This window comes from Euprymna scolopes, chromosome 22 (genome assembly GCF_053919585.1).
Source record: "Euprymna scolopes isolate OS-2025 chromosome 22, ASM5391958v1, whole genome shotgun sequence".
NCBI lineage: Eukaryota > Metazoa > Mollusca > Cephalopoda > Sepiida > Sepiolidae > Euprymna > Euprymna scolopes.
The window spans coordinates 44,729,586-44,752,185 of NC_136503.1; the positions used below are offsets into that span (position 1 = coordinate 44,729,586).

General features: G+C 31.2%; 1 protein-coding gene across 2 annotated transcripts in view; it reads right to left on the reverse strand.

The window, feature by feature from the left end:
• Positions 1 to 6,440: 6,440 nt before the first annotated feature.
• The window catches only part of LOC145243390 (protein phosphatase 1 regulatory subunit 21-like), a 109,709-nt gene continuing 93,549 nt past the window's right edge, over positions 6,441 to 22,600 (reverse strand). For both annotated transcript variants that reach the window (XM_080106230.1, XM_080106229.1), the window contains 6 exons: positions 22,367 to 22,468; positions 19,258 to 19,383; positions 15,042 to 15,197; positions 12,496 to 12,594; positions 10,133 to 10,270; positions 6,441 to 6,731 (listed from right to left, as the gene is read on the reverse strand). In XM_080106230.1, coding sequence (XP_079962356.1) covers positions 6,708 to 6,731; positions 10,133 to 10,270; positions 12,496 to 12,594; positions 15,042 to 15,197; positions 19,258 to 19,383; positions 22,367 to 22,468 — 645 coding nt within the window. In that variant the 3' untranslated portion in view covers positions 6,441 to 6,707. The remainder of the gene's footprint in view (positions 6,732 to 10,132; positions 10,271 to 12,495; positions 12,595 to 15,041; positions 15,198 to 19,257; positions 19,384 to 22,366; positions 22,469 to 22,600) is intronic.

The window sequence follows — 22,600 nt, forward strand, 5'->3', positions numbered from 1 at the left end:
ATATATATATTTCTGTAGAAATATATTTTCTTATGATATATACCAATCCTTATTTAAGAAGCTCAATGTAATTACAGAGCAATATAGAGAATAAATGACAAAAAACTATATTCCAAAATTCATGATGTTGACCATCTTATAAATTATTCCTCATAAGAAATAGCAACAATCAATCTGTCAAAAGGAAATTAAGTGTGATTTGACATGATTAAAATCCGAAAATTGGAAGAGAAGCTGCATATACCTTTAATGTTTCCATTATACCATTTTGAGTTAAGGGCATAATAGATTCACTGATTGATATAATTGATTGATTTTTGCGTGACAAAACAGATACTGTCAATCAATTGTATAAGTCAACTGAATTCAAGGAATAAATTATAACATGGTCAACATCATTAATTTTGGAATATAGTTTTTTGTCATTTATTCTATACATATATATAACTTGGGTGACATCACCTAGAATCGAAACCAAAACATTTAGCGCTCCATTTGAACTAAGAACAGATGGATATCAGAACTTTAAAAATTAACCGACTTTAACAAATAAATGTATATTTGTGCATGTGTAGAAGATACACACTTAGTCAACTTATGCTTACCAAGTTCTAATTTTTTTCAATTATGACCCCATAACTGTTATTTTAACTGTCTAAAAACCAAATTGAATTTATTTCACAAGTCCGAATCCTCTATATATCGAGTTTCAAACCTGTAGATCAAAAATTGACAGAGTAATTTGGGAGAAACCATTCTTCACACAGACAAAATCACTTTTATATATATATATATATATATATATATATATATATATATATATATAAGTTTAAAAGATCTAGTGAAAACACAATGGAATATTAACACATGAAATAGCTGATAAACATAGGAAATGAGGATGGCTGTATGAATCGATTGAAATATTTTGTTTCTGCTTTAAAGATGTGTTTGTATCCTTATTTGTATCCACTATTCCATATATAAATGGATGGATAGAGAAAATTGCCAGTCTTGCCCTATGGGCCTTCACGAGAAAGTGCACTGTATAACGTCTCAATTGATACAGCCACATCATTCACCATCTGTAACTCAAAATGACTCCAAACGTGGCCCTACATTAACGTTGATAACCCAAATCTATATGGTATGCCACTAAAGACATAGATGAATCAGTTGATGATCTTGGCAAACGACATAAGTGAAATGGCAGCAGACAGGAAAAGTTGGAAGTCATTCATAAAGTGTCTAATTCCAGCAATGAAACAACGACAAAAAATGAAAATAATATTCAGAATAATAATGAGCGTGCACATTTATACAGATATTTGCATGAACTGAAAAAAATTTTCAATGTTGCAGCAACAAATTGCATAAATATGTTAAAAATCGATGTATGGATACTAGTGTTGGGATAATTAATCAGAATCAAGGAAAATTAGAACTTTTTAGCGCGTCGGAATCAGTATTGGAAAAAGTTAAGACAAATTGTTTATTCCAAAAGCAATTCTTAAAAATGTTTTTTGTTTGTTTACAACTTATTTTTTCATTGCTGGTACTAATGATAAAATCATAAATATTCATTGATTTTAAACTACTAGTAAAACTAAAATCTACAGAGCATAATAATGGATTTAGGTAAAAATAGCATGGTAAAAATGACACAAAAGAATAAATACGAAAAATGGCACAAGTGAAAAATATAGATAAAAATCTTGCAATTAGTTTATCAAAATTCTTGCACACAGTACATAAAGTGAAAACATTAAGTTTGTCGAATCAAAAACAAAGGTATCTTCATATTTAAAAGTAAATGAGGACCCTCAACTAACCCCCCCCCTCCAAAAAAAGATGAGATCCTATTTTTGTTTTTTAGGTTATTATAGATGCACAGCTTGAAAAACCCGGGGGAAAGAAGTCTCCAACTATTTTAAAATTAAAAAAGGGAGGACCATTTTTGCACATAAATTTATTATAAAATGATCACCCATTTCAAGCCCAATTAAAGTTTTAAGAGCATATAACCAGATTCCTTTTTTTGGCAATGGGAAGGGGATATGGTAGATAAATATTGTGCGTGTATTTTTTTTTGGAGGGATAAAAATTCCTTAACCCTACAACTAGCCTAAATTCAGAATGTAATAGACCCCCTCCTCAATAAACAACAACCCCTCCTTAACCCTACTGCTAACCTATACAGGTATAGTTCTACCTGCAAAGCCCTTCAATCACTATCATTAATCCTAAGTCAAGGTGAGAGCAGTCCTCTTCCCCCAAAAGACTCGCTTAATTCTATTACTAACTTTAAATCCAAGTGGCAACAGAATCTCTTTTAAAAAGAAAAAAAAAAAACATGGAGATATCTAAGTGAGTGACTATATTTTTACACATATTTATTTATTTATTTATAGACTAAAATTAGAAATGCACTTACATGTTCAATACATTTACAAGATCCAATAGCGACGCTTCAATCTATACTGAATCAAACATTATCCTACCTTGTAAAAATGACCATATTTTTCAGACACTAAAAACGTTAAGATTATAAAAAAAAAATTTGAAAAACTTTTAATATTTAGATGAGACGGAGAGATCAGTTTGTTGAGTAAGTTTGGAGTAAATTGACTGCCAGGTGCAAGGAGATGACATTCTCTCATGTGGATGTTCAATTTACGTGAAATTAAACAAAGTAAATTAGACCCACCCTGAGACCTCTTTATAAATTAAATCAGTAATTTTTAAAAACATTTTTTATAATCTTAAAAGTCATTACTGAATTAAGTGTACCGTAAAAAAAATCATGTAATGTGTGCACCTGTGCAATGTGTTTGGAGAGGTAGAAGAATTCCTTAACACCACACCTAGCTTAAATTCGGGTTGTAATAGTCCCCTCTCCCCAATAAACAACGACCCTTCCTTAACCATACTGCTAACCTAAGTACAGATTAGAAAGGCCTAGTTATGTAAAATGTATGCCTATCTTCCCCACAAGTATATTTTTACTTTTGCGAAAATATATGACCATACTAAACAGCTTTTTATGGTAATTTGATTTTCAGCATTAAATTTGTAAAAAAAAAACAAACAAAAAAAACATTACCCATGTAAAATTAATACTCTAAACGTATCAGACTTACAATTGTAAGTGGGTTTCATTTTGAAGAATTTAACTCATGTGATTACATTTTTATTAACCGATTTAACAGCTTAATTTAATTTTATAGGACATTCGTTTCAACATTATCTTATAAAGTACTAGCGGGGGTACCCGGCGTTGCCCGAGTGTTTGTTTCCGGGACGGGGGGGGGGAGTTTTAAAAAATGTTATGGTAGGTAAGTAGGAAGGATCAAACCCGGAGTCATGAGTAAAAGTAGGAAAATAAAGTGTGAAAAAAAAAAAAAAAAAAATCTGCAACATTAACAGTTCGGCCACCAAGAAAAGTCCATTCCAGTTGTTTAGAAAAAAAAAAAAAAAACGACTACGGTAGGTCGGCGCGAACGTGAAAATATAATGTGAATTGTCCAGCACGCTAACCACTACGCCACAGAGCACTGCAGCTTAGCTTAGTGATTTTAAATAACTTCACATGAAAGAACTACGAAGCCAAACCGGTGTTCTCTTCTCAACTGTTCCTTGTGAACGATCCCCAAACGGTGTTAAGTGGTGGCAGGGGGAGGAGGAATTTATTAGAGAGAAAATATTTTACCACTTCCATTGATCTTAACCGATTTTGGCCGTGACTTCTCAGCAGAAAAAGTATAGAAATCTAAGATTATCGAGGAATTTGAGAAATAATAAGCCTATAACACACCTCAGATATTGTTCTGCCGTTTGTGCATATTATATTTGCATGAAATATCTTGATTTTTAATCCTATTAATGTCAAAATCAGACGGGGAAAAATGAGTTCATTTTATTTATATAGAGATGACACCAGTTAGATGTGTCCTTAATGTGGACATGCTATCACACTTACAAGTTGTTTGTTAGAATGGAACATCAAAAGAGTATACTTTGTAATCTTTGAAGAGAACAAAAAAAAATGGAGCTTTCAGCCCTTTTTTTTTTCTTTTCTCTTTGTAGTATTTTCACTTTTTTTTTTTTGCTATTATTTTTGAAATGCTAAAGTGGTCTTAGTCAATTACGTTCAAATGTTTATGAAAAAATTCAAATAACATTTTGTCGACTTACAACTGCAAATCTTTAATTGCCTCACTATTTTCAATCGATTACAGGGAGATATTTGACGAGTTAGAAAAGTTTAGTCATGTAATGTACGCCTATCTCTACCACAAGTACATTCTTAATGTTACAAAAATATATGAACACAGTAAAAAAGGTTTTTATGGTAATAAAAAAAATTTAAAAAAACTATAACTAAATATTCAAAAATTTTACAAGAATTGGAATAGGTAATTGTATTGGAATTGGGAATTTTGGATGGAATCTGCAAGTGTAAGAGAATCGGGAACATTATTGGAATCATTCAAAGAGTAGCAGATACAAAATTCAAATTAATACTTTGACATGTCAAGATCTTTCTTTTTTTTTTTTTTTTTTTTAGAAATAATGTTATTTTTTTATTTAATTAATTCACAATTTATTCTGCAATCCAACCATATTTAGTACAATTAAATTTCAATCTATGCCTGACTTGTCCACCAAGTTTCAGTCATGAATGTCCATCATTGTTCAATACTAAACATCTGGATACAATGTACAAAATTGTCAATAACTGATACACTCCTCTCTTGGCAGTGTCCTGATTTGGACTATAATTGCCCTCGTCGTGTCTATTTTATAATAATTGTAGTAGACTATCAGTTCTTTATAAATTGGATGCTGCTTGTTAAGATATAGTCGACAAATCAATTTTTTAAATATATCGCTTTAAGCAAAAACTATTATGTACTTAATTGTCATGTCGAAAGTAGTAATATATCCAAAAAGTATGAAAAGTCATTGTGTAAAACAACTGTCATTGTGGTTTTAGTAAAAAAAAAAAAAGAAGTTTATTGCTATAGATAACAAATATTGCAGCCATGAATAAGTAATCTGAAATATTCGTTTCGGAGTTATGTCCCCTGTGTGTAGACTCCTACTGTCTACTTTTATAACGCCGTTATGAAAAATGCGATTTTATCCAATTTTCTGTAAAAATTACTCTTAACTATAAATAACTGTATGTTAACAAGCACCAATTGGATCAGTGAACAAAACTGAAAACGGCAATGAATGAGGAAAAAGAAAAGGGAGAGAAATAAATCAGAAAGAGAGATATATAAGTAGGAGAGGCCGACATCATATGCTTTTATCCTAGTTCTTATAAGAGTAATGAATCTGAATAACTACAAGTCTAATACGTGGGAGCATTACTGTTTAAAGTGAGGTGTAAATTTTGTTTAAAGAGGGTGTTTAAAAAAGTCTGATTGGTGTTACATAGGAGTTATATCAGAATGGATGACGTATGTATTATATATTGTAGTTGACTGTTCGTATTAGAGTGTTCCTATTGTGGCAAGATAGTGTACATTTTAAAGGAGCTGATGGGAACATGTAATACACTTTGGATGGGGGAAGATATAGATATATAGATAGATAGACTGAGAAATTGATAGTGATATTGACAGTTCTGTGAATGGGAGTGTTTCTATAACATTAACATATATTTCTTTACCTATTTTTGAGATGATGATTTTCACAAAGTTCTTATAATATAAATTGACAATACCTTTCTGTTGAATAACATAACATGAAGACGCAGATACAAAAAGATGGTGATGTTCATTTATTCCATACGACCGGTCAATGGCTTTGCATCAAGGAATTCAAAGTCTTTACATGATTTTCTTCTTCTAACCTTCGTTTCCAAGGTTCGATGTCAGCTCTGTCTCTGACTTACTGACTTCTCTCTTCTTCCCTGACTGACTGACTGACTTACTCCTAAAGCTCTGTATATTGAGAACTCATGACGTCATTGCGTGACCAAACATGTGCATACCTGACTCCTCGCCTGACATGCTTCCGTGTTTAAGCATGCATCGCTCTTCACATGTTTTAACTCACTTTACAAATATGTTTAATATTTTCTATTGCTCGGATCTAGATCCCTTATTTTAATTTCATTTCATTTACAGAAACAAAATTCATCATTACATTCCTTTTTCAATAAACAGATATCCAACTATTTTATGTGACCTAAACAATGGTTAATTCTACATTCCATTTTCAATAACATTCTGTATTATTTATTTTAACTTATGATTGGAATTCTCAATTCCACTCTAGCTTCGCAGGTTCGAATCCTCGGCTATCCTATCTCATATTTACTCACTTACAAGAACAGACTTGTTCTTGTAATAATTGGAAAATAAAATAATGATGGTGTTAGTAATGAATAATTTGTCAGAAGATAAAAAAAAAGAAGAAATTATTAGGAATAAATTTGAGGTGGGTGAATTTTATTTTGTTTTCATCGAGAGATCTTTCAAAGATAATTTTCTTGATTTCAACATGATTGGAGATTTTGTATGAGGAAGGGTTAAGCCTTGGAAACGGGCCTTTATTAAATATAAAAGAGAAAAATAGAAAGACAAGCTCCTCTTATTTAGCAAAAGAGAAAAAAAAGAAATGTGAATTTTTCAAGTTCAAACATTAAGAAAATACCAAAGAACAAATAATTTTTGTGTTCTTGTTATTACAAAGCATCACTTTTTAGATTTCTTCTGTCCCTGTAAAAAGAAAAAAAAGAATAAATCTTTAAAAAAATACAAACAAAATAATAACTAAAGAAACAAAGTTATCTGAGTTCTGAAATTAGATAAATAAAAATATAGAGAAGTGGATTTAATCCTTCATTCTATATAATAAAGAGCAATATGTATTTATTTGTAAATATATATATCTGTCCTATCAAAAAAAAAGTCGGCCTGATAAATAAGGAAAGGAATAATGCAAATCTATTTCTAAAATGAGACGATTTCTTTTTATTTTCTGTACCGCTTTATACACTTTTTTATTTTCCTTTTTTTCTTTTTTAAACAGATTTTTTAATTTTAAAAACTTTTTTTTTTAATGATTCTATTTCTGCTAATGTTTTTTTTTATTTTAAAATGTCCGTCATTATTTTTTTATAAATATTTAACCCCCAATAAGCAACGAAAAAAAAGGCAAAGTCAACAGGTTTTTCTTTAAGTCATCAGAAATGACCTAAGTTTTTTTTTTTTCAAGCAATATCTAATTGTAATATTGTAATAATAATAAAAAAAAACATTAGAAAGACTTACACATTGAAAGCAAATCAAAAGCCAATGGCAAAAAAGGTAAAATCAAGATAAATTTACCTCCACTACAACCCCCCCCCCTCCACTAATTTCCCAAACTGGAGGCCATGCTGTCCCCTGTCTGTGTGTAGAGGAAGAGGGGAGTTGCCAGTAGCATTAGAAATAGAAATCTTTTTTAAAGCAATTTCATCTAAATTTGTTATTTACAACAGCATCTATTTACTGCAATTTAGCCTAATTTACAATCCCTATTTAGACATATAGTCGGTTTTTAATGTGGGGAAAAATTTAGCTCCCTAAAAAGAAGCAGTCAGGATTGAGACATAAATAAAAGTTGCCTCAGTTTAGAAGGATCCTCTTTTCATTGATCGAGGACAGAAAAGATGACATGTAGTAGGAGAACAGACACTACACTTTAACACTAGTAAATAAAAAAATAAAAAGCTCCAATCAGTTTCAACTGAGAAAGTCAAAAGAGACCAGTGTGTGGGGAGACAAAGAAAGGAAGTCATTCTTTGATGAAAGACTTCATTTAATTCTCTTATCCCCATGATTTGAAGTCTTAGTTCTCCTGGCAAAATTTACATTTTAACTTTTCATAAATTCTCATGAGGAAAGAAAAGCACGAAAAGATGGAGAGAAGAAGAGAGAAAAATAGGGGAAAAAAAGAGGAGGTGTTGTTTGGAGAAATGTGACATCAGAATCACTGGATATTATACTAACAAGTATATAGGCTTATTTGTATTTTAACTCATTTTTTTTTTTTTTTTTCACAGTAGAAACATTAAATAATTTACATGACGATATTGAATATCTGGCATGATACCATCTTGCTAGTCTTTCTCTCTCTCTGGAACTCCTTAGTCGTCAAGGGCCGTAATTCAGAGCAAAGGGCGATCACTCTTAACTTTCTTTATTTAGAATTATGTCCCTTTTTTATTGCTATAGCAGGAGGAAAAGGGAAAGAAAAATAAACAATAAAATCTATCAAAATAAATAAATAAATAAGGATGTAAGGCTCTAGTAATTTGGTAGGGAAAAAGAATTTCAACCATACAGCAATTTAAGCAAACATCCGCTTTTTTCTGGATTTGAGAAGAAAAAAAAATGCAGCATAATTTCACTAAAAAGCAGATTTCATGTTGCTAGCAAATAGCAAGTCAAATAATTCACACCGTCTGAAATGGATTCGACAAGAAATCCACGATTCTAAATAAAAATGAACGTTTTGTTTCTTTAGGTCATCAGAAATGATAATTTATATATGAAATATTAAATTACTAACATAATTCTATGAAGTTATATGAACATTAAATGTGAACACTGGAAAAGCATAACTACTTTGTTCTAACAAATAAGTGTACATAATTTACATATGATATGTATATTTTATGGAGACTAAAAAAAATAGGGCTTGGGTTTAATTTCAACAATTTTGTAACACGCATACTCCCTCCTCCCCTCCCCTTTATTTTGTCTAATCCTTATATTGCATAAGTAATACTTAATCTTACTAAAGGGGAAAGAATTACTGTCTTCAGAGTCAGCAGTTATTTTTTTTAGCATGACATGTGGATATTTTCAATCTTCTCATAGTATTCACCATCATTCACTTGTTAATTCATCCATCTCATTATTGCTTATCTTTAAGTGTTTTTAGCCTTGTAAGGTGGCCACTCAGCAGAAAGAAATATCAGAAGAGACCATTTTGTTTTTGGGGGGAGCCTCATATAAAAAAAAAAAATAACCTTGGGCTTATTTGCATACATAGTGCATTATTTTTGATGGAAGGTATATACTAGTAATAATAATAATAATAATAATAACTAGCAGAACCTGTGAAAATTCTAGGGTAATTGAAAAATTTTAAACACATAAATAAAATGAATAAAAAAGGGCGAATTTAAAACAATTCTCTAGTAAATTATTTTTAACCTTTTAAAGTAAAAAAAAAATTCATTTAAAAATTTACATTTTTCTCAAGGAAAATTCAACACACAACCCATTGTTCTTTTTTTCTTAATTTTTAATACAAATTATAAAGAAACAGACGTCAATTCACTTCCACATATTTTTTGAATAAAAAAAAAATTCTATGATAAAAAAATCTTACAGCCTCCTCTTAACATGACCATTTTTTTAATGAAATTATAAAATAGCCAATTTGAAATCGTAAACAGACAGCCATGTTTTTTAAAGGGGAGAGGGGGGGGGAGAAAATCGTTTTAATGATTTTTAATGGATAAAGAACGACTATAAATGGGTGGGTGGGTAATCCATTTCTCATTAATTAATGTTTGCGATGATGATATTTTTTGTGACATCGGACAAGTAAATTAATATTTAGATAATAATAATAATGAATAATAATAATGGTAGTAGTATTAATAATAGTAATAATAACATTAATAATGATTAATAATAATAGTAGTAATAATAATAACTAGCCGCCACTTATTATTCATTTACCTGATTTTTGGAATCAGCAGTACATCCATGTAATTTTTGGAATATGACATCTGATGTCAATGTTGTACATCATAAATATATTATATGCATCTTTTTTAACAGAAAATAATGACATTCATTAACTCAGATTTAGTATAATCTATATATTAATATGATAGCGTGTGTTCTTAAATCTCAGCCAATTAAATTTGCCAAAAAGCGTGACACATAAAAGAACACACACGCTATCGTATTAATATATAGATAATAATAATAATAATTAATAGTAATAATACTAAAATGTAATAATTTAAAATTATGCTTTGTTACATGTGAGTGAATAATATATATATAACACAATCTAATGTACTGCTATATATAAGATGCAATATAACGTTTACCTTAACCATGGATATCTGCATAGTTAATTCATCAATCTCATCTTTTTGACTGGTCAATTTTTCATTCATACTGGCCAAATGTTCACTCATCATGCTTAGCTGACCTTCATAACTCCGAGTTGTGGTGGTCAATTCATCCTAAACAAAAAAAAAAGAATAAATAAAACATTAATTATTCACTGACTGCAATTTTTATAAAATATTTAAAGATTAAAACTTACCCGTACAAATGTTCAGTCAATTTCACATTAGACATCATTAATTATTAAGTAACAAAATAAACTTAAAGAATAAATAGTAATAGATCCATGACTGCGGGTAATGGAGAGGAGTCATGAATTGTATGAGAAAAGGGTGGTCACATAGATATCCATTTTCCAGGCCTTGCTGTGTGGAAAAAAAAATAAATTACCATAGTTTGGTAATAAGGACAAATTTCTTCATTAACAATTTAAATCAATTTCGTTTATATGGCTTCATCAACACAACATGGCCAGGAAAGAATAATGCAAATAAGAGTACAAAAATATGTTGAGTCAGTGGATGTGCATGTACTAGAAACGTGTGGTTGAGTCTGAGTCTGTTCATCTCCAACCTAGCCACAATCGGGGCTTGGGGGTGATACAGAAACATGCCACTTTGTCACGTTGATGCTTAAATGCTTAATGTAAAAAGAGAGAATGAGAAAATGGAAATTAAAAAGTTCAGAAGTGCTTATCAAACAAAAGCTCTGCCCAGACAATGTATCAATCACCCCTGTGTATATTAATTTCATCTGAATTAGTGAATTATATACCAGTCAGAAGGAGCTTCCAGACACCAACAAAGAAACATGTCTCTTTTGCTCTAGTCAGCTTGACACCAGACACCAATCTATTCACCAGACTTTTGGCAGCCAATCTTTTTTTTATTTTCTTCACTGTAACATTATTTTAACCTTCGACAAGCTACACATAATGGTGTAAGTAACTTAAATATATTATTTGTTATTTATAAAACAGCTTCATTTTTCCTTTCACTTGATAACCCTTTTGTTATAAAACATTATAGGGGTTGGTTTTCTAGTCTATGCACTTGTAGCCTCTCAACCTAAACACCTCCAACCAACTATACTAGTAGTAAAATCACAACCCTTCACTATAGAGATCCCCAAATGCCGGAAAACCTACTCTAATAATTTCTTTGTTTCTTTTTTTTTTTTTTTTAACTCACGTTCACCCCCTAACAAGGCATATTGCCACTTGGATGTAAATGGGTACTATTTGGGACCATACCTAAGAAAGATTAACAAGACATTAGTTTATGTTGCATTTAAACTTCTGCATATCAGTACAGTCAAAGAAGCAGGCAGTAGGAAGGAAATGCCAAAGTTTAGCTGTTTGAGGGAAGAAATTATTTGAGTAGAAAGTTTTCTCGCATTTAGGTACCTCAACAGTGAAGGGGTGTGATTTTGTTGCTAAGTGGGTTTATCAAGGATATCTACGTTTAGAGGCACAAGTACAATGAGTTTATCAGAGAATATTACACTAAAAAATTTGTAAAACAGGTACAGAGATGCAACATTGCAGCAATAAAACAAGGGTTGGAGCTTAGTTGACAAATTGGGATCTATTAAATTGAATATTTTTTTAGACCCTATCTAAGAGGGAAAGACTAGTGGTAGATGCATCAGCCCAGATGTGGCAATACTTCATGCATGGTACAGGATACATTCAGGTATGAATAGTCTTCTAACTTGATAGAGAGAACCCACCTTCTTTGCAGCAGCCTTTGCAATGCCCTCTATATATTTGTTCCAGTTCATATTGCCCACAAATGTTCGGTCGAGGAGTTTGAAGGAAGAATTCTTAGGTAGGATGTTATTTGTCATGGATATCGGTGGTTGGAAAGGTGTCTTGTAATTGTTAAAGGAGAGCAACTTAGTTTTACTAGCATTAAATGTTACCATCCATTTGCGGCCCCATTCCACTACAGTGTGGAGGTCATTTTCTAACAATTTTGCCATTGTCTTAGATTTGTGAACATCTGTTCTTCCCTCTTGCATGCTATAGGCCATTGTATCATCAACAAATATACCCATGTCCCTCCTTGCTCTCTGTTTCCCCCTGAATGTACCATTGTGCAGAAATTTAAATGTAATGAGAACAGACCTTCTGGTTACACAACTCCTCAGGATTCTCCTTATAAATATGGCCATTAATTCACAATAGCCCATTACATTTCAGTGGTTATATACCTTCTTTATAATGTGTGTGTGTGTGTGTGTGTATATATATATATATATATATATATATATATATATTCGAATCTTAATAATACTCTCTTTTTTCTTATTAAAAATTACAGATAAAAAATATTAATACTTTGAGCTGAGCTTGTGTCAAAGATGCTTGCTTTAATTCTTCAATTGCAGATTCTTTATTCTGTTCAGCAATTGCAAGGCGTCTGTGCAAAGATCGAACCTGAAGAAAAAAAAATACAGAAGTAATGATATTTGATAATAGTTAAAAATCTATACATTAATTTAGTTTTGGTGCTAATCCAGAATCCCTCTCCCATAAAAATAAAAAAATAAAGATGTACATACTCGTGATGAAAAGGGTACTTGTACAGTTTAATCAAGACATTAAAAAATGAAAATATCGAAAAAAAAAAAAAAAAAAAAAGGTTATATTGTCTGTATCCGTTATGGAATGAAGTTCTCAAAAAAATTTCACTTAATTTCATCAAGTAGTTTTTTTTTACAGCGCAAAAACACTTTTTTATAAGATTTGATTTTTAGGGGAAAAAAGCTAGTATTAAAGATGGGGAGGGAGTGTCGATGCTTTAAACTGAGTTATCTCCCTGTGGCGTGTTCAAAAAATTCAAAGATGGTTACCTTCAATGCATTGTTATAAAAACGTGTTTTTCCGCTGTAAAAAAACAAAACAAAAAAAAAACTACTCAATCAAATTAAGTGAAATTTTTTTCCGGAGATCTTCAGTCCAGAACGGATACGTACAATATAACCTTTTTTTTGATATTTTCATTTCTTAATGCCTTGATTAAACTGTACAAGTACCACTAAAAGAAAATATCATACACCAAAAATTATGTAAATTGATCAAGTAATTTTATTTATAAACAAGAAAATAAAATTTTATGGTTACACTGTGAGCGACAATTTCATGATGCCATTTTGAAAACACTCTGAATGAACAAGGGAGATAACTAAAAAAAATTCAAATTTGCGAGATTTTAGGAAGTCATTCTCAACATTGGGAGGGGAGAGAAGCATTAGAAGCACTTCAATTCGCTTCAAAATGATTTTCCTTATAAAAATGTAATTGCTTGATCAATGTACATGATTTTTGATGTATGATATTTTCTTTCCATCATAGGTACAGGCATCGTACAGATTTTCCTTTATCTTTTGTTTTTTTAGAAGAGGAAAAATCTGGGCAAGCGCCAATCTTTGGAATTACATGCCAATCAAATATATTTTTATTAAATAACTAGCAAAAAGGAGTGCGCCTGATCTTGCCAGTCATAAAATATGCTTAAATATATTTGAATTCATACAGATTTGTAATTATTATTACAGAGCCAATTCTCTATTGAATATCATATTGTACCTAATATATAGTATTGATTTCAAATATTATGGCAACACTGACTTGAGTGTTATCAGCTAGAATCAAAGCCAAAACATTTAGCACTCCAGACGTGTTGAATTTTTTTCAAAGTACTCTAATCATTTGGTGATTGAGTTTACAAATATAATCAAGGTATGAATGCATTTAATTAAAATTACAATATTAACAAAGTAATTACCATAAGTTAAAATGTTCTGATGTCACATTAAGTATAGCACAGAAAAATAAAACTCAGTTATGATTTTAATGAACAAAACTTATGTACATAATGCATTCAGCTAATATAATAATTACAATACTTTTTTAAATATACATTTTTTTATACAGAAATTTCTTCTGGGTAATCATGTGTATCAGTTGAATATTTGTACAAATAAAAATAATTAGTAATTGAACTTTGACTGGAGCTATTTCGTTTTGGTTATTCTCCATTTTGTATTGTCTCCTCTTGTCGATGTTTGTACCCAATATTAAGTCTTTCATGATATAGTTGCATTTCACCATCTCCAATAAATCTTTGGCCACTTTACTTTATTCAAAACATTTGTTGAAGCCTTTTAACTTATCCCTAGCTAGTAGCCATTTAGACTTAGGGTTAGTGATAAAAAAAATTGTGTTAGCTGCCCTAAAACAATAGAAGGACCAGGAAATTAAGTATCATTTCCTGTAAAATTAATATACAAAATAGTCTCTACTCTAAATTCTTTTCTTTTTTTTTTTTTTGGATTCACCAATTATCAAGGCCCAATGGCCACTTGGGGATAAGGGTTATTGTGTGTACAGTACTCAATGGGATAGTGTAGCAATAGTATTGGAGAATTGATAAGGTGTCATTACTTAGGGGGGGGTGTTCATCAGGAATTTGTTTGTGTTGGACTTGAAGACATCCAGGTTGAAGTCGGGAGGGAAACAGGCAAGCGGAACAGAGTTCCACAGGCGTGCAGTTCTAAGAAAGAAGCTTTGTTCATGGAATCTACGTTTTGATTTAGGCACAGATAAGGAGTTCAAACATAATCGCCTACAAAAAGTAGATTAAAATTTTTGTGAGGTGTGAGTGGATTTAGCAGAGAATATAAAACTACAAATGTACAAAATAGAAGACATATCTTTCTTATTACAGTATCACTATATATTTTTTTAATGTAGAAAAAGTTATGTAACACTGTAGTGACAGACAATTCAAAAACTCAAATTGACCAAAACAAAATTATTCCAGTCAAGAAAGTTCAAAAGTGCTGATTATTTTTGTGATTTTGATGTAAATAAATAGAGACCTCTGCGTGGAAACTAATGGCTTTGCTCTCAGCCAGTTGAAGGTTCAATGTGAGTTGGTTTATCCTGTTCGTCAGATGATCTTTTATGAGCTGTTCACGTGTGTCTGCATCGGCTGCCAATACACTTTCTCCTCTAGACTCAGATAATACACAACTCTGAAATGAAAGAGGAAAAGAAAAGTCATGTTACATATAAAGTTCACCCACAAAACTTAAAACTTCTATTCAATGTGTATATATATATATATATTAACACCAGTGCTATTAATTTCTATTCAATATATATATTAACATTAGTATTATTAATTTCTATTCTCTCTCTTTCTCTCTATATATATATATATCTCAAATCAAATTTTAGTCATTCAATGAATTTTAAAATTTATAGTGTGAAATGGTTAAATTTCAAATCAAAAGATTTTTATTATTCTATGTAAGACAAAGAATACATTTGAAATATCATAACTCCTTATTCTATAGAATTTCGATGTCTACCATCTCTTCAGAGAAGAAAATATTAGCAAATAGTTATAATGGTTTACATCTTATTTGCTAAAGTCAGTGAGACATGGAAAATCACAATTAAAAGTTTTTTTTAAGTATTTAAATATCATAGAGTAAGGGAAGTTAATGAAAAGGATATAAAAATTCACATCCAAATTGTATGATAAAATCCGAAGTGAATGTCTTTGATAGCAGTGTGGTAAAGTGATCCAAACTGTATTTTGAGTAATCCACATCACAAGATAATGGTTTGAAGTAGGCATTTTCCTGGAGCAATTTTCTTTGTTTATATAATGAGTTTATAATTTTTTCTTTGTTTATATAATGAGTTTATAATTTTTTTTTACGTCATAAATTTTAAAATTTATTGAATGACTAAAATTTGATTTATTTGCTCTATCTTGTATATCGAGCAATTCTTATTTAGGTGGGATAGTACATATAGAATATTACTGTCAGTAATATTTTGTAAGACTTATAATCACAGGTTTCTACACTAGTTGATTGTTAGATAATTTTATTCTGAAGTATATATATACATACATATTATATTTAAAAAAAACAAAACAATATGTATGCCGCTCCCCTTTTGGGGGTACCAAGTTGGTTAAAGGGAAAATTATTCCCAACTCGCATTTAGGTAAAAATGCACTTTCGTAAATAATTGAATTCATTCAAAACGTATCATGGAAACAAAAACAAATAACATCTAAATAAATCGCAATACATCCTGACAGTTGAGCGGGATGGACGCACACATAAAGGGTTTAGGTTCATTACCGCAGAGTCCCAATTTTGAATCTCGCTAGATTCAGCCAATCTGATGAGTCGTAGATAACGAAACATGTGTCAGTGGATAATTATATTTAAAAAAAAAAAAAAACTATATATATATATATATAAACACCAGTGCCATTAATTTCTATTCAATGTATATATACATTAACACCAGTGTCATTCAAATCATTACTCTTAGAAGGAATTTTTACAGTGAGAGCGGTGATATTACCTTTAAAAACATTACTTTTAGAAGGAATTTTATAGAGAAAAACATTACTCTCAAAAGGAAATTTTATAGCGAGAACATTACTCTCAGAAAATATTACTCCTAGAAGGAAATGTAACACTGAGAGTGGGAGCATTACTCTTAGAAAACATTTTCGGTACTAAAAATCTTTTTTGTTCCTAACATGATTAACGCCTTCCTGCATCTATTTAGGACTAAAATAAAAAGGTGAAATAAGGTTTCGATTTTTTGGAGAAGCAGATTGAATAATACAGATGAGGGATGAACTTATAGGTACTAAGGCGTGGCTAGCTGAAGTAACGGGCATCACGGATCGTCACCCGTGATCTACATATGACCTCGTCTTCATTTTGTTTTACCTCTCTGATTGGAGTTGCAGTCACCAAATTTGTAGCCACTCAAACAGGGTATTTTTTCTCTCTATCTCTCTCTCTTACTCTCTCTAAGTACCAACTTAAAAGTTTTGAGCAATTTTTTTATCATGTATTTCTTACTTTCTCTTTTTTTTTTTTTTTTAAACTCATGTTCACCCCTAACAAGGCATATCACCACTTTGACATAAGGAGTCACTAATTGGGACTATGCCTAAGAAAGATTAAGAAGATTTTGGTTTATGTTACATTTAAACTTCTGCATATCAGTACAGTCAGGGAATTCCAAATCTAGATGTTAAAGGGAAGACGCTAGAAAACTTTCTAGCATTTAGGGACCTCAACAGTGAAGGAGTGTGATTTTCTTGCTAAGTGAGTTTGTTGGGAATATGTACGTCAAGAGGGCACAAGTGCAAAGAATTCATCAGAGCACATTCTATTAAAATATTTGTAAAACAGGCACAGAGATGCAACATTGCGGCAATGGGACAGGAGTCGAAGCTTAGTTGACAAAGTGGGACCTATTAGATTCAAGACTCTTTTTTTGGACCCTACTAAAGAGGAAGAGACTAGTGGTAGATCTTTATTCCATTTTTGTTTGCTTCAGGGTCTTATTATTAAGTTATTTAAAAACGCGTTTCCCTCCAAGGGTTTGCTTTCCTATGAGGAATAAACAAAAAGAGATTCCTTTTTCTACAAGGAATTTTTGGAGAAAGTCATTTTTAGGAAAGTTATTTATTTCTTAGTTGACATTTTGATTCATCGCAAACATTTACAAAAAGAGAAAAAAAAAACATAGGATATAAGGTTCGTTCTTCAATTCTGGATTTCTTTTGCTAGTTTTAGTTTAAATATTGAAAATATGTTATTTCTATGAAATGCTGAATTGTGATATTGGCATGGATGGTCATTTCCACTATAAATAAAAATGGTGGTGATGAAAAAAAGACGAGAAAGATGAAAAGGATGAAGAAAAAAACAAAAGTAAAATAATAAGAAAAATGTTAATGTTCCATATTTGCTAATGTTTAAAAGTTGCAGTCAGAGAAGACAAGAAAAAAATTCTGCTTTTTTTTTTTTTTTTACATGGGGGTCACCACTTATCAAGGCCCGAAGGCCACTTAGGGATAAGGGTTATTGCGTGTACAGTAATCAATGAGATTGTATCGTAGTAATCATTAGTATTGGGGGTTTTGATAGAGTGTCTTACTTAAGGGGGCAGTCTGTCAGGAGTTTGTTCATGTTGGACTTGAAGACGTCCAAGTTGTAGTCAGGTGGGACACAGGCAAGCGGCAGAGAGTTCCACTGGCGTGCAGTTCTAAGAAAGAAACTTTGCTCATCGAATCTATGTTTGAATCTATGTTTGGATTTAGGCACAGATAAAGAGTGGGGAAAATTATTGACAGTAGTTTCAGCCAGACAGGTGTTTCTCGTGAAAGATTGGTGAGGGGGGACAAGAGATTGGAGCTCAGACGAGCACGTGCCATGGAAATAACGATAAAACAAAGACAGGCTCGCAACGTCTCTTCTGTAGGAGAGAGGTTGCAGGGAAGAAAAAAGGGCATCCCCCACTAAACCACGAAGTCTATTTTGTACACTGTCAAGGCAGGATAGGCTGTTTTTAGCAGCTCCTGCCCAGATGTGGCAGCAGTACTCCATCCTTGGACATATTTGGCTTTTATAAAGATAGAGAATTGCATTAGTAGTGAGATATCCTCTGGAGCGGTAGAAGGGTCCCACCATTTTCCCAGTGTCCCTGGCAATAGATTTGATGTACGTGTTCTATTTCAGATCAGGAGTAAAGGTCAAACCCAGAAGCTTGTCAAAACATGGAGCCTCCCCAAGACGAGAGCCATCCATGCTACAAATGGTTTCATGATGTTGTTTTTGCTATACATTATTAAATGAGAAATCATTTCCATTTAAAAGCCATTTTGTATTATGCATATAAAATTGAGATAAGCACACTTGAAATGTGTAAACATTATGTGAATAAGCTAAATAAAAACAAAATGGTCACCGAATTTGACCTGATGTCATGTTTATTTGAAAACAATATTCGAATTCTCACTTGAAATAATTCCTCATTTAATAATATTTATTAATAATAACATAAATTAATAATATTTAACAAAAACAACATAAAACCATTTTTAATAGCTATACAGAATTTTTTTTTGCATTCTTCTCTGACTGCGATCTTTAAGCATTACCTCATATTTTATATTAAAAACTAAATCATGTTTTTTTAAGTCTGAGAGAGAATTTGAGGCGTATGACATTTTGATTGTCTATTTTAAAAGAAAATAAAAACCTTGGATTCGGTCTCTGATGTGATTTCTGCGGTTGTAGTGGCCGTACTTGTTACGTCTACCAGATTTGTTGAATTGCCTTCAACTCTTTTCGTTTCCTCAAGAGTTTTTTCCAGTTGCTTTACTTTCTATGAAAAGGAAAAAAGGTTAAATTCATGAATTTTGTTGAAATATGCAGAATACAAACAATTTATCTAAGACTAGCAGGCCACCCAGCACTGCCTGGTCATAAAATATGCTTAAATGATATTTTGATTAATGCAGATTTCGTATTTATTATTATACTATCGTGGCTGCCCGGCATTGCCCGGGTGTTTGGAGGTGTGTGTTGAGCAAATATATATACGCATACATAAATATACATAAAAAAGGTTTGTGTTTACTATAATCTTTTTACGCAAACATTGCATAGAATATTCAAGTAGAATATCTGCCTGAATATAATCACACAAACTAAACTAAAGATGATTATCCTATAAGAAAAAAAAGCAAAAAAAAAAAACAGTACTTGTACAGTTTAAGACATTAAAAAAAATGAAAATATCGAAAAAAAGGTTATATTGTACGTATCCGTTTTGGACTGAACATCTCTGAAAAAAAATTTCATTTAATTTGATTGAGTAGTTTTTTTGTTTTTTTTTACAGCGGAAAAACATGTTTTTATGAGAGCGCGTTGAAGTCAGCCATTATGGAAATTTTTAACACGCCACAGGGAGATAACTATGTAAAGCACTGAGACTCCCTCCACATTTTTATTACTAGCTTTTCTTCCTAAAAATCGAAGTTTTTGCTCGGTATCATAACAAATTGTTTTTTTTTTTTGCTGTAAAAAAAAAAAAAAAAAAAAAAAAAAAAAACTACTTGATGAAATTAAGTCAAATTTTTTTTTGGAGAACTTTGTTCCATAACAGATATGTACAATATAACCTTTTTTTTCAATATTTTCATTGTTTAATGTCTTGATTAAACTGTACAAGTACCAAAAAAAACTATTAGGGAATTGATTAAAATGAATTTTTAAAAGAATATGCAAATTAACCAGATTTTTGCAGATGAATGCAATTCCACGATAGATACATAACAAATTTGTACATTCTTTTTAAATAAAAACAAAAAAGGCTTGCCTTTTTTCTTTCTTGGCCTTTTGGTAAAGATCAAAGTGTAGTTTGTTCATGTTAATTGTTAGTCTGAATAAAGGATTTAATATCTCAAAGTGTAGTATCTGTTCTGATGCTACACTTGAGATAATTTGTCTCAGTCAATGGAAGGAAAACCCTCTATACTGAGACAATTATTATTTTTGGTCCCCTACCAGAGTGCCCCTTTTGCCTTTTTTTGGGGAGCTGGTTTTCTCCCATATTAAAAACGACCTTGTGTCACATTTTGCTTTCGTGGGAAAGCAAATAAATACTAATAAATAAATAAAGGGTTTTTAATATGAATATCAATACACAAAAAAAAAAAGAAAGAAATTCATAGGAGTATAGAATATTTAGATTTTTTGTTTAACACATTTCACAACAATTAATAGAAATGTAATATTTTAATTATTTGTACAACTACTTTAATGTTCATATTATTTGAATTATCTTTTCTCATCTTGAATTTTCACAATGTTTTGGTCAATATAAACTTTGAACTTCTTATAGCGTATCTTGTCACACTCATGAATCTTTCTATTTAATCCATGGGAATAGCAGGCTCTCATTCCAGCAACCGTGGATGGGTAGAAGTCTAAAGTAATTGTCAATTGTATTGTTGCCCACACTGAGGATTGAGCCTACAACCTCCAGAAGAGTGAAACTTACAACTGAATTTTATCAAGTACTTTATCCTTGCCAAAGATTCTCAAGTTTGACAAGATACACTTGTAGAAGGTCAGAGGTTGCGTCAACAGAAACATTATGAAAATAGCACTCAAGATAAGAACAGTAGTTCGAATAAATCAAATATTACAACTTAATCAATCCTCATCTTAAAAGTTCAGAAACATAATTACCGTGATTATTATATCCACAATGTTTTGACCGCTGTATCCTCTGAGTTTAATTTTCGAATTTGGTAATCTTCTAATTGAACTCTGAGAAACTCTATAGTGAGCTAATTACCCTGGATGGAATTTCAAACCGAATCCTTTATTTAATTCTTGTAAGTATATTGTTCTCATTTCGTCAGTGATAAACAAGTAGAAAAATCAATTTTATGCTATTATGACCTGCAGTAGGAATTGTACCATCAATGTAGAACTGATTGTTAAGCAATGCTCTAAACCACTCACAGACGTGATGTTGCTAGTCTCAGTCTTTTCTATAAATACTATTATGGCATGTGTTCTTCAGAATTCTTTCATCTATTCTCTGTATCCTTTGTAATTGCTGATTTGATACGTCATCATAATACGGATTCCTATTCCAATCAGATTGACAGCCAGCTAGGAAAGAGACTGAATCTGGTTTCTAAATCCTTTATATGGGGTGGAATTATATTTTTGTTTTCCATCAGAAGAAGAAAATGCTTTTTTTTTCATGGGCTTGTATGATTTAAGGGGAAATAATATGGATATTATTAAAGGAAGATAACTCCTAAATATTCAGAGCAAACCAAGGTTATATCGGCTGAAATGTCATGAATATAACAAACAAGATGAGAATAGTTCAAATAATATAAATTATTGATTCTCATGTAAAAATAAAAATTCGAAAACATGATAACTTCTATTTTTTATTCCACCCAAATTGATCAAAGGGGATTGCATTGTTATAATGGCTGAACTTATGCATTCATGACCTGAAACTTTCACCTCCCTGTTGCAGATACTGACAATGTGAGACTCTAAGAAAGCAGCCCTTATTATGGATGTTCATTAGAAGCAGAGATGTGTCATTGAACCTCTGGCAAAAGTGTATTGACAATTGATGGTGACTATGTAGAAAAATAAATTCTGGAACATAAACGGTCACTCATTTTAATGGTACCCCCCCCCCCCAAATCTTCATAGCTCTTCAACTTTTTTAGTTAAAAAAAATAGGAGGCTTTACTTTTGGAATGATCCTAGCATAAACAATTCAAATTTGATTGGTTTTGCTAAAGCAATAAGAATTATTCTTTTACCTGGGTTTCATTTTCACACTTCATCTTGAGTAGCTGAAGTTCCAGCATGTAATGCTCTTTGTGTTGCTCAAGTTTGCTGATTTTCTCTTGAAATGTCTGAATCTAGAAAAGGTAAAACAATCATTTTAAAGACAAACTGAAAATTGTTAATTTCTTTCTTTTAAGAATTACAAGAAACCTTCTCAACCACTGATTGTCATAACTAATAATATACTATCTGAAACCTCTTCATTC